Source organism: Procambarus clarkii, chromosome 45, assembly GCF_040958095.1.
Source record: "Procambarus clarkii isolate CNS0578487 chromosome 45, FALCON_Pclarkii_2.0, whole genome shotgun sequence".
Lineage (NCBI taxonomy): Eukaryota > Metazoa > Arthropoda > Malacostraca > Decapoda > Cambaridae > Procambarus > Procambarus clarkii.
The window spans coordinates 13,726,550-13,740,754 of NC_091194.1; the positions used below are offsets into that span (position 1 = coordinate 13,726,550).

Consider the following 14,205-nt stretch of genomic DNA (forward strand, 5'->3'; position numbering starts at 1 on the left):
TTTCATTGCCTCAAAATGAGTTTCATATCCACGAACCTTAGAAAAGCTAAGGTTAGGTTGGGTAAGGTAAGGTTACCTTAGGTAACCTTACCTTACATGAGCCTAACCTTAAGGTAAGGTTATGCTCTTCTGTATCACTCCTACTAATAAGAATAATAAGAAAAAAGTTATATTCTTAACGTTATTAACAAAGCTGACAAGCGAGACATTAAGGCAACAGCAGTAGCAGCAGCAGCTACAACAGCAACAGCAGCAACAGTAGGAGCAGCAGCAGCAACAGTAGGAGCAGCAGCAGCTACAACAGCAACAGCAGGAGCAGCAGCAGCACCAGCAGCAGTAGGAGCAGCTGCAGCAGCAGCAGCAGCAGCAGCAGCAGCAGGAGCAGCTGCAGCAGCAGCAGCAGCAGCAGCAGGAGCAGCAGCTGCAGCAGCAGCAGCAGCTACAACAGCAACAGCAGGAGCAGCAGCAGCACCAGCAGCAGTAGGAGCAGCTGCAGCAGCAGCAGCAGCAGCAGCAGTAGGAGCAGCTGCAGCAGCAGCAGCAGCAGCAGCAGCAGCAGTAGGAGCAGCTGCAGCAGCAGCAGCAGGAGCAGCAGCAGCAGCAGCAGCAGCAGCAGCAGCAGCAGCACCAGCAGCAGTAGGAGCAGCTGCAGCAGCAGCAGCAGCAGCAGCAGCAGCAGCAGCAGGAGCAGCAGCAGCAGCAGCAGCAGCAGCAGCACCAGCAGCAGTAGGAGCAGCTGCAGCAGCAGCAGCAGCAGCAGCAGCAGCAGCAGCAGCAGCAGCAGCAGGAGCAGCAGCAGCAGCAGCAGCAGCAGCAGCAGGAGCAGCAGCAGCAGCAGCAGCAGCAGGAGCAGCTGCATGAGCAGCAGCGACAAACGACACACACCCGCACAAGTGCTGCTCACGACACATTAAATCTGAGCAAGTGTGTCGCGAGTTGCATTACCGCGCCAGATAGCTTATTACAGCCAACACGTGATGGAGCAAAGGTTTGTTTTTATTAAGGTAATTATGAGAGGCGTTATAAGCCAGTAGGACTTTACAGCACGTGGAAGGGATACGAGACAGACTAAGAGCTGCGATATGAAGATAAAGCGCTAATCCAGTATGACTATATATCACTTGGAAGGGATATGAGGACGACGATCGGTGATTGGATCACAGGGGATCGAACACTGGCCTGCAAAAAAGCGAGTCCCTAGTTCTACCAGTCCAAGTAGTCGATGCCCTTATTTGTGGTGTATGTGGTTATTGTTTGGTCTTTGGTACCTAGTAACTCTCTTTCTATCACAGACGTTGGTATTCGGTATACCTGGTCAGCCTCATATATATTAATCACTGGTCTCAGGAATTCCTCTTAGTCAATTAGATGGATTCCTGTTAGTATTTTGTAAGGGGTGATCATATCATTTTTTTTTCTTCTATCATCTAGTTTAAGCATGTTTAATGCCTCTAGTCTCTCCTCGTATTTCCTGTTTTTTTTTAATTCCAGAAGCCATTTTGTAGCATACCGCTGCATCTTTTCCAGTTTATTTATGTGCTTCTTGAGATTTGGGCGCCATACAACTGCTGCATATTCCAGTTTTGGTCTCACAAAAGTCATGAACAGTTTCTTCAGTACTTCACCACCATGTAATTACAAGCAAGTCTGAAGTTGGAAAGCGACGCATCACGCTCCTCTCACAATGTTCTTTATGTGTTCCTATGGCGACAGCTTACTATCCCAAACCATCCCTTGGTCTCGTTCTTTATTAGAGTTCTGTAATTCCTTTCCACATAATTTGTAAGTTGTGTGTGGTCTATTTTCTCAGATTCCACATTCCATAACTCGGCATTCTCTTCCCTTCCTCCACTACCTATCACTACCTCCACTGACCTGCACAAACAGGAACTCTTCTAAAAAATAAAATACAATCCTTAAAGTCCATGAAATTATATTATGTAATTATAAAGCACACTGGCATCAAATTATATGTCAGATTCGCAGACAATGAAAGGATTCGCACTTAGAACTAGTGCGTCGCCAGGCTGCAAAGTGCGTCACCAGGCTGCAAAGTGCGTCGCCAGGCTGCAAAGTGCGTCACCAGGCTGCAAAGTGCGTCTCCAGGCTGCAAAGTGCGTCGCCAGGCTGCAAAGTGCGTCGCCAGGCTGCAAAGTGCGTCGCCAGGCTGCAAAGTGCGTCGCCAGGCTGCAAAGTGCGTCGCTAGGCTGCAAAGTACGTCGCCAGGCTGCAAAGTACGTCGCCAGGCTGCAAAGTACGTCGCCAGGCTGCAAAGTGCGTCGCCAGGCTGCAAAGTGCGTCACCAGGCTGCAAAGTGCGTCACCAGGCTGCAAAGAGCGTCGCCAGGCTGCAAAGTGCGTCGCCAGGCTGCAAAGTGCGTCGCCAGGCTGCAAAGTGCGTCGCCAGGCTGCAAAGTGCTTCGCCAGGCTCCATAATGCGTCGTGATCAAGGTCGGAGGGGACGCATGTTACGCCAGAGGCTAATGCCTGTAATACGCAACAATAGAGTCTGTATAATCGCCTTATGACATGGCATGCGGCTTCGCGCATCTACCAATTGACCCCGTTAAAGTCCGGAATTCCTCTGCTGTCTGATGGCTCTCTCGCGCACGCCGCCTACAGGCTCTCCATTCACGAGGCTGAAGATATGAAGCACAAACCACACTTCAGGAGATGGGGAAACGACGACGTTTCGGTCCGTCGTGTGATCATTATCCTGTCGTGTGTGTGAGCCCCACACACACACGACTTGATAACGGTCCAGGATGGACCGAAACGTCGTCGCTTCTCCATGTCCTGGTGTGTGGTTTGGTCATCCTATCCTTTCTCCTTCAGACATGTGGCTTACGTCTGCCTCAAACAATATCTCCTGGTTAAGTCCAAGATCTAGAACATCTCTACTTCAGTCATAAGGCGTACGAGAGACCTCTGAGGTTTCCTCGCCCCACCAATGTCCCCCGGACATGTCGAATAGAAACATATACACATATAAAATATATATGTGAACGTAACTGTGCCGGCTGGCTTGCCCCATCCACCTCTGTCTTTTAAGACAGAGGTGGATGGGGGTCAGAGGCGAGGGATGGTGTGGTCGCGACACGCAAGCCGGGACCCATCTTCAACACACCCGCAGCGTCAGCCTCGACACGCCAACTGCTTAACGCCTCAGACCAGCCTGGCGTTTACACTGACCTTAATTCACACAGCAACGCGCAGTAGAAAGTGTTAAGAAGAGGAGAATGACTCCCAGCTATATATCTCAGTACTGTGAAGATGACGCAGATATGTGCGATCAAAACAGAGCGGGGAGGAGCGTTCAGTAATGGTCGCCTGCGGCATTCTGCGGTGTTGTAGGAAGTAGCTTTCAGATTGTGCAGGTAATGTTGATTGTGTTGGGAGCCCCCGGGATTGTTGGGGCCCCCAGGAGACGGGGGATGTCCTCGGGGGCCCTCCCTGATATCAGGAGCCCGCGGGAGGGCCTCAGGCGACAATTATCTCAGAGGATTGGTTCACTTTATTAGCCTGTATCATCACAGGTTGTGTGTGTGGGACTTCGTGGACTGGAGACGTGAAGGTGATAACGTCATAGGTTGATGACATCAGGAGCTGATGAACTTGGGAATTCTAGACATCAGGGAGGGCTCTTGACCTCAGGTATTCAACAAGGTGCCTATGCAGATTCTGTAAAAGTACCATCACGTAGAAGCCTAAATTGTCCTTTATTGTTGCTGGTCACTCATGAGGATCTAAACGTCTGAAGTGGTTGGGCTGTCCTCAGTGCTGCACTACTGTGTCTGAGGCAACACTACTACAAGCCACCGATTAGTCACGCAACTCAAGACTGCTTCTGTGGTCAAAATCTCTGAAACACACACACACACACACACACACACACACACACACACACACACACACACCACTGTGTTTCCTGCATCACCTTTAGCAAAGCTCTGATAATTACTCGAAATGCTGTGTTTGGGGTGATGTCCGTCTGCACGAGATGAATAAAGCAAAAATCTTTATTTTCATTGGTTTCCCCCAAGGCAACGTTGATATAATATTAATTCAATGTTGTTTCAACCTTGATATAATTTTGATTTAATATCGTTTCACCGTTGATATAATACTGATTCAATGTTCTTTCAACGTTGCTACAACGTTGCTCGAGCAGATTTCTCCCGACTAGTGTTCTAGGTCACCTTCGTACGCTGAAGACTAGCTACCAGTTGCAAGCTCCGAATAATATATATATATATATATATATATATATATATATATATATATATATATATATATATATATATATATATATATATATATATATATCGTGCCATATATAATGGCTTGACGCTTTCTCCTCATAGTTCCCTTCCCTTCCGACGCAGACTATTGGTCTAGACAAGTTAGGGTTAGTTAGGAGCTGAGTGACTCCCAAATATGCGAGAAATATGGTCTCGCCTTAAAAGTATCAGGTGATAAGAGGTTTGAATAGTTTCTGTCTATGGTCTTCAAAACACACGCGTTGGTTTTCTTCAGAAATACAGCATTCTTTATCATTATTGTCATTGTCGTTTCTAATATTTTTATTATCATTATTGCTGCTATAAATAATGTTTACGCCATAGAGTGATTCAAGAATGATACCTGGTATCATTCTTATTCAAATTGCAATTGTTATTAACAAATGACAATATACCCGCAAGTTGTATGTTCGTAAGGTGTGTGTATTGATGCAATGGCAAGGTAATAATGAGGAGAAAGCGCTAATCAGCATAAAGGAAAACATTGGCCTCAGTGCTGTCTAGAAGGCAGCCAGCCCACTGGCACTTAACTCTTTCCACAAGGAAATCAAGATTTGCTATTTATCTTGATCCATTATTGAAGGAGGTAAGAGTCAGTCGAGTCGGCTGTCGCATATACGGGCTCTCCATAGCCCGTGCTACTTGCCCCCCTCCTGTGCCAGCTAAGTCCACTACGGGCTCACCATAGCCCGTGCTACTTGGAACTTGTTCCGAGTAGCTGAATCTATAACAACAACAACAGGTGTCGAATAGGTAGCACCAGGGCCAATATGTTGTCTGTTATGCTGAAGATGTAGTGATGATCGGGGAGCCGGTCGGCCGAGCGGACAGCACGCGGTACTTGTGATCCTGTGGTCCTGGGTTCGATCCCAGGCGCCGGCGAGAAACAATGGGCAGAGTTTCTTTCATCCTATGCCCCTGTTACCTAGCAGTAAAATAGGTACCTGGGTGTTAGTCAGCTGTCACGGGCTGCTTCCTGGGGGTGGAGGCCTGGTCGAGGACCGGGCCGCGGGGACACTAAAAGCCCCGAAATCATCTCAAGATAACCTCAAGATAAGATGGTCGCACCGTCCATACATGCTGTGGGAACCTTGATAGCAATGTTGACCAGACCACACACTAGAAGGTGAAGGGACGTCGACGTTTCGGTCCGTCCTGGACCATTCTCAAGTCTTGATAGCAATCTGTGATAGAGTGCAGAATGCAATCAAACGTTCAAACTCCCGACAAGTGTGCTGTAGTTGCCCCTAACTCACATAAATCGTTTGATATTGATACCAAATTAAAATTACTTAAAATCTAAAGTATTATGAAAATGATCTGCATATTATTTGTTTAAAGGGGGGCCTACTTGTTCATTTGTTCTGGTATTAGAACAAATGTCGTGATGGGTTGATTCTGTCATCTTGATATCAAGTCGAAAGTAAAGTAACTTAACAGTTTAAGCCTGTCTGGATTTGAATTATGGGACGTTGTAAATGCTGATCTAGGTACGATTAATTGTGAGTAGAGGAAATGTTCAAGACGAATGTTGGGTGTTCATCCTTTCACTAATTGCTATCTCATATCAAGCCAGATGTTCACACCTCACACTTCAAGAGTCATTCACAAACGAATAATGTCCTTTAAGTCTGAAGAAAATCACCCATCCAGCCAAATAAAAAATTGTCAAAAAATACACCTTAAGAATAATACATATGTATAATGATATAACAGTTATATAGAATAAAGTAACTAGTCGACAGAGAAAGCAGGGAAACCTGCCACCTGGCTATCAGGACTTTAGATGGAGTTAGACTGTCACCAAGAAATGGCTTACTGACAGTCATTCTGAGTCCTATTGAAGTCAGAAGAATGTTGCGCCTGTGTGTTGGAAAATAAGTAGTGTACCACATCAAACCTGTGTGTTGGGAGTCTGTTTTTGACCCGGGATATAGCCCCCTGGAATCTGTATTATTGAGAGTGCTGAGGGTGCGAAACTTTGTATAAATTCAATGAATAGATAATTTATATATTACCTTTAAATTATATCCCTATCGTCAGATATTTCATCTTTTGTTGTTATTAGGATTTTCTCTTCAGTAAATAATTCACTGTAAATTGATGTAAACTAACCCAACGATAATTAAAAAAAAAATATGAGTAAAGTTATTGATTGATGAGCCAGTATAACTACATAGCATATGGAAGGGATATGAGGATAAGGAGCTGGGTTACAAGGACAAGGAGCTGGAATATGAGAACAAGGCGCTTTGATATGAGGATAAAGAGCTGGGATATGAGGACAAAAAGCTGGGATATGAGAACAAAGAGCTTGGCTATGAGGACAAAGAGCTGGGCTAAGAGGACAAGGAGCTAAAACAGGTCAGGGGGAACATTGATAGAACAAAACGCCATAATTATGACGTAAATCTCAGTCAGATGAATGCTTGACACTTGCGTGGTGAACTGTGTAATTAACTCCCGCTACATATCCTCCAAGTGCACGACGACAACCCACACATTAATGTGTTGCATGTTCGTTGTAAGCCTCAGACGACCTTGGTTGGAGGGATCATTGAAAACGAATTACAAAGGTGTGTGTGTGTGTGTGTGTGTGTGTGTGTGTGTGTGTGTGTGTGTGTGTGTGTGTGTGTGTGTGTGTGTGTGTGTGTGTGTGTGTTCGTGTGAGCATGTCGTAATTTGACGGGCACAGTGATGAAAACATATGAAGAAGCTTCAAAATGGAGAATGCGTGACCAGGCGAACAGATTACACGGTGTCTGCTTGCTGCCGAAGTCATGTTATCTTTACGCAACACAAGTGCAGGAATACAGGAGAGAGAGAGAGAGAGAGAGAGAGAGAGAGAGAGAGAGAGAGAGAGAGAGAGAGAGAGAGAGAGAGAGAGAGAGAGAGAGAGAGAGAGAAGAATAAATTAAGATGCCATCAAGGTCTTCCTCAGCGTGAACTAAAATAAATATTCACACAGTAATATGAATGAGTTCTTTCTCATTTGATTTATAGGGCAACTCACGAGCAGCTTGTATGTCTCAATCATGTCTCCTTTCTTATTTCGTAAAGAGGCATTACAGTCAGCTTCTTCTCTTAGCTTTGCCTTCTAAATTTTGGCAACAGCATTGTAGCGGACGTATGTTTGTCTGGTCGTTGATTTTACGTCTTATGTGAAGGCTTCTGGCCGTCGCTGCGTACTACAGCCTTGGTCGGACGTATGCTAATTGTGGCGTTCTGAAAGCATCCATATTTAGGTTGATATAATGGCTCTTTTCCTAATGCTCTCTAGCGTATCCCAGGTCATTGGTGTAGTTCCTGTTCTCTTAATGACTCTTTATGTTTCACGCCTTCATTATGTACTGCTTCTCTGACCCAGTAAGTAATTATTAAATCTTACGTGGTACTCCCAACCATACACAGCTGAGGTGCGCACTTCTGCGCCAGTTACTCACCCCAGCTGTATATGTATTGCGCAGTTTAAGGGTTAAAAGAAGGCACCAAGCCGGGAAGGCTATGTAGCACCTTCAATTCTTTCCTTAAGTATATACGTGTGTGTGAGTGTGAGTGTGTGTGTGTGTGTGTGTGTGTGTGTGTGTGTGTGTGTGTGTGTGTGTGTGTGTGTGTGTGTGTGTGTGTTTTCACCTAAATGTATTCTCCTCTCTGTGCTTCAGGGTCGAGAATCAGCTCTGTAAGCCCCGCCCTTCGACCATCAGTAGTTTAATGCAGTGACTCATGTATGTGTGTGTGTGTACTTGTCTAGTTGTACTTACCTAGTTGTGCTTGCGGGGGTTGAGCTCTGGGTCTTTGGTCCCGCCTCTCAACTATTAATCAACTAATGTACAGGTTTCTGTGCCTACTGGGCTCTATCATATCTACACTTGAAGCTGTGTATGGAGTCAACCTCCACCACATCATTTCCTAATGCATTCCATTTATCTACCACTCTGGCACTGAAAAAAATTCTTTCTAACGTCCCTATGGCTCATTTGGGTACTCAATTTCCACCTGTGTCCCCTAGTGCGTGTGCCCCTTGTGTTAAATAGTCTGTCTTTATCTACCCTATCAATTCCTCTGAGAATATTGTATGTGGTGATCATATCCCCCCTAACTCTTCTGTCTTCCAGCGACGTGAGGTTTAATTTCCGTAGTCTCTCCTCATACCTCATGCCCCTCAGTTCGGGCACTAGTCTGGTGGCAAACCTCTGAGCCTTCTCCCTGTGGCTCCGTGGACATACACGTGTGTGTGTGTGTGCACGTGTGTGTCCACGGGTAAGTATGTATACGTATGCCAGTGTGCGAGCGAGTTTACCTACATGTGTGTGCGGAGGACTGAGAGGGGACGCCCTCGCCAACACACCACCAACAACCAAGACCTCCCTGTGGGCCCCTCACGCCTCGCCACAACACCGACAACAACCAAGACCCCCCTGTGGGCCCCTCACGCCTCGCCACAACAACACCACCAACAACCAAGACCTCCCTGTGGGCCCCTCACGCCTCGCCACAACACCACCAACAACCAAGACCTCCCTGTGGGCCCTTCACGCCTCGCCACAACACCACCAACAACCAAGACCTCCCTGTGGGCCCCTCACGCCTCGCCAACACACGGCTCATCATTTTAAATAACACAGACAAAAATAATCTTTAATCTCAACTATCACGAAACACGTTTAAAATATCGATGTTTCACTCGTATCCTGAGCAGGTTTTGATGAAAATATATAATAATAACAATATCAATATAAATAATGATTGTAAAGATAACAAAGTCTACTCTTATCTTGTAGTTACTCTAAAGAGATTAAACTATTATAAAAAAGAATTATAGCCCCCTATATTTGCTATGTTTACACTCACTTTGGTAGGAGTTCTTTCTCACACTATCACTTCCATGAGCACTGATGCTCTCACAACCAGCACAGTCACATTCACTATCATTTCCACCTCCAGTTTCACTATCATTCCTCATCCACAGTTGTGTAACTCACACTCCTCAAGGAGGAAGAATGAGGTGTAAACATGGACATTAAGCGCCAAGAATCTTCTAATCACCCCTTGTTCCCAAAATTTCATAATTAATTTTCATGTTTTTTTTTTTTCAAAATTTTGTAATTAGCACGTGGTAATTAGTATTGTTGTAATTATATATTGTGTTGTAATTATTACGAAATTTGTGTAATTAGCACTGTTGCTTAAAACGTGGTGTTCAGGGAAGTGCAAATTTGGTCCAAAAATGTTCAGGAATGGAGACGATGTGGCATGGAATATGGCCTCTATTTCTTCGGCTATTATACCGGGGTTTCAATCCTGGTCTGGGCTTGCATTGGCAAGTACATACACACACACACACACACACACACACACACACACACACACACACACACACACACACACACACACACACACACACACACACACACACACACATGGGGCCTCGTAGCCTGGTGGATAGCGCGCAGGACTCGTAATTATGTGGCGCGGGTTCGATTCCCGCACGAGGCAGAAACAAATGGGCAAAGTTTCTTTCACCTTAAGTGCCCCTGTTACCTAGCAGTAAATAGGTACCTGGGAGTTAGTCAGCTGTCACGGGCTGCTTCCTGGTGTGTGTGTGTGTGTGTGTGTGTGTGGTGTGGAAAAAAAATAGTAAACAGTTGATTGACAGTTGAGAGGCGGGCCGAAAGAGCAAAGCTCAACCCCCGCAAAACACAACTAGTAAACACACACACACACGAAACTGAACTGGAGACTAAACTGAAGAAAGACTAAGACTAAACTGGAAAAGGTTCAAAGGTTTGCCACCAGACTAGTACCCGAGCTGAGAGGTATGAGCTACGAGGAGAGACTACGGGAATTAAACCTCACTTCGCTGGAAGACAGAAGAGTTAGGGGGGACATGATCACTACATTCAAGATTCTGAAGGGAATCTATAGGGTAGATAAAGACAGGCTATTTAACACAAGGGGCACACGTACAAGGGGACACAGGTGGAAACTGAGTGCCCAAATGAGCCACAGAGATATTAGAAAGAACTTTATTAGTGTCAGAGTGGTTGACAAATGGAATGCATTAGGAAGTGATGTGGTGGAGGCTGACTCCATACATAGTTTCAAGTGTAGATATGATAGAGCCCAATAGGCTCAGGAATCTGTACACCTGTTGATTGACGGTTGAGAGGCGGGACCAAAGAGCCAGAGCTCAACCCCCGCAAGCACAACAGGATGAATACAACTAGATGAATACACACTCACCAAAGAACTTACACTCGCGCGCCTATACAAACACACACATCAAAAAACTTTTAAAGTATAACAAATAAATGATCTGATTTAAGAACACAAGACTATTGGACTCCTGTAATGGAACAAAAACAAAAAATCAGCATTTAATATTACCTAGCTAAGGCCACATATATAAAGTCCAACCCACGTATGTCACTCCCCAAGACCCCCTACATCAATCATCTAACTTATCTACTCATTCCACAAATCAACCCCTATTACCAAATTACCTATTTAATATTACAATGATCATTAGCCTTATAAGCGGAATCCCAGTATCATCCAGAAAATAAATTATTATTCACCAACGAAATATTTTTGTATAATATTCACGAAAAAACCGTTGTTTTTGACGATGTATCAGTAACTTTGCCGACCTGACGGCTCCATGTCATTATTTTGAGAGACGTGGACAGTAAACCCAATTTTCGTAAATCGTTCGAAATTAAGGAAGATTTAGTAGAGTTTGGGAGAATAAATCGTGACTATTAACAAGCTAATATGGCAGTAATTGCCTTGGATGAACCTTTCGTTGTTGAGAAGTTAATACACATCTCTCTTATTACGACCGCAAAAGGTAGGCATAGATGATTTAAAAACATTTAAATGTACATGTGTGTGTGTGTGTATGTACACACACAATGGTTACAATTCTGTCTGGACTGAAAAGGTTCTCAGCAGTGTAAATCAAACAAATCAAAAATCAAATCAGATCAGTGTAAATCAAAATTTTAAAACATAATGAATTTCCTTGGTACTTTCAGGACTAATGATTCTATTATATTACTGCTGATTTTGATTTATAAAAGCTATGTCTGGAATATTATATATATATATATATATATATATATATATATATATATATATATATATATATATATATATATATATATATATATATATATATATATATATATATATATATATTATATACATGATTAATGTCACTCTTCCCCGATCAACTCAAATGTTCATTGGAATATATTATTATTATTAATATTCTTTTACTAGTATTGTCGCTATGTTGTTGTATTTCCTTTCTGAACCTTCAAATTTATCTGCTAAATCCTTTCAAGGTTTCATTTATCTAAACCTTTAATAATAATATTTACAGAGTTTGTAATTAAGATGTGAAGGGGAGCAGCTCTCTGCCTCATTACGTCTCCCTAATTAAAAAATCAAACCAAATTCCCATTGAAATCATCATTAACGCGATAAGAGAAAAAAAAAATCTTTGGAGCAGGGAGGTGGAATCGAACTTGTGTCTATGGTTACCCCAGATGCACGACACACCCGTTAGCCCAAGATGGGTTTTTAGTGAACTCTACGTTGCTACTTTTTCAGTCCGTCGTGGTCCAGTGGGGTAATACGTGCGTCTGGGGCGACCTAGAACCATGGGTCGATTCCACTGCCCCGCTCCATAGCCCTCCGCATCAATATGAGTCTTTACATCCCGCCACCGGTGAATAGTCACACGAGTTATTCACTAAACTGTTTCAACTCAAGTTGCAACTCAGAGAGGAGTTGCAACCTCCTCAGCTGTAAGGAGAAATGCCTCCGAGGAAGCGTCAAAGCGTCGTGTAAAACGTTTAACGAGAGTTTGTTGCATCGTTTCCTACGTTTAATAAACGCTGATTCAACGTTTTCAACGGTGATTCACTGTTATATCAAGGACAATTACTCAGATTTTCTCACGGGTGAACAGTTTACTCAGCAAATTTACACTGAACTATCGCCAATATTAAATTATTCTTGAAGAATTCATACTTAAGTAATGAAACTGAATGAAGTGTTGTGCACCCGAGATACGGTGTACACAGTAACGACGGTGATTAATATCGTGACAACGAGCAACAATGGATCACGGAGATATGCGATGTAGTAAACAAGCTCATTGAATGGCTTGACAGTGATTAACGGTAACTGCATAGCTCCACAAAGTCCATAAACAAACTACTCGTAATTCGGTATTGTGGAAATTCACTGCAAAAAATCCAGTGAATTGCCATAAGAATGAATAATGACTTTATAATTATAATGGGACCTAACAGAAGCGACAGAAAACTCTACGGGACTCGTGTACCAAAATTCAACTACCTCTACTGAGCAAGATCTATTCATCTTTATATGGGACTTTATACGGTCACATTTAAAGCTGAATAAGTATACAAAGAGCGACGGTCTCGCTTCATGCAGGTCCGCGTTCAATCCCCGACCGTCTAATTGGTTGACCACCATTCCTTCCCTCCCCCCGTCCCATCCCAACTCCTTATCTTTATATCCTTTCCAAATGTCACTGGTCATACTGACTTGACGGCTGTACCCAATAATTAACATACCTTTGTGGCTAAGGAACAGAATTCCATCTTAGAGGTTTAGGGTCGGCAGGTCAAGGGGGGTTAGATTTATAGCAGTGTAAAGCTTCTTAGGGAAGTAGCTCTTGTCAAGGGGAAAAGGTAAAGGAATTATGATACAGCGCCAAGCAGGCGAGGCTAAATGGCTCTTGGAAGGGAAATAAGGACAAGGAGCTGGGATATGTGGACTAGGAGCTGGGATATCAGCACAAGGCGCTGGGATATCAGCACAAGGCGCTGGGATATCAGCACAAGGCGCTGGGATATCAGCACAAGGCGCTGGGATATCAGCACAAGGCGCTGGGATATCAGCACAAGGCGCTGGGATATCAGCACAAGGCGCTGGGATATCAGCACAAGGCGCTGGGATATCAGCACAAGGCGCTGGGATATCAACCTAAAGAGCTGGAATATCAGGACAAGGCGCTGGGATATCAACCCAAAGAGCTGCAATATCAGCACAAGGCGCTGGGATATCAACCCAAAGAGCTGCAATATCAGCACAAGGCGCTGGGATATCAACCCAAAGAGCTGCAATATCAGCACAAGGCGCTGGGATATCAACCTAAAGAGCTGCAATATCAGGACATGGCGCTGGGATATCAACCCAGAGAGCTGGAATATCAGCAGAAGGCGCCGGGGTATCAACCCAAAGAGCTGGAATATCAGCACAAGGCGCTGGGATATCAACCCAGAGAGCTGGAATATCAGCACAAGGCGCTGGGATATCAACCCAAAGAGCTGCAATATCAGCACAAGGCGCTGGGATATCAACCCAAAGAGCTGCAATATCAGCACAAGGCGCTGGGATATCAACCCAAAGAGCTGCAATATCAGCACAAGGCGCTGGGATATCAACCCAAAGAGCTGGAATATCAGCACAAGGCGCTGGGATATCAACCCAAAGAGCTGGAATATCAGCACAAGGCGCTGGGATATCAACCCAAAGAGCTGCAATATCAGGACATGGCGCTGGGATATCAACCCAAAGAGCTGGAATATCAGCACAAGGCGCTGGGATATCAACCCAAAGAGCTGCAATATCAGCACAAGGCGCTGGGATATCAACCCAAAGAGCTGGAATATCAGCACAAGGCGCTGGGATATCAACCCAAAGAGCTGGAATATCATCACAATGCGCTGGGATATCAACCCAAAGAGCTGCAATATCAGCACAAGGCGCTGGGATATCAACCCAAAGAGCTGGAATATCATCACAATGCGCTGGGATATCAACCCAAAGAGCTGCAATATCAGCACAAGGCGCTGGGATATCAA

The 14,205-nt window shown here is 44.4% G+C and overlaps 1 protein-coding gene across 1 annotated transcript in view; it reads left to right on the plus strand.

The window, feature by feature from the left end:
• Positions 1-13,515: 13,515 nt before the first annotated feature.
• The window catches only part of LOC138350277 (involucrin-like), a 12,570-nt gene continuing 11,880 nt past the window's right edge, over positions 13,516-14,205 (plus strand). The window contains exon 1 of the mRNA XM_069300885.1: positions 13,516-14,174. Within this exon, the coding sequence (XP_069156986.1) occupies positions 13,516-14,174 (659 nt within the window). The remainder of the gene's footprint in view (positions 14,175-14,205) is intronic.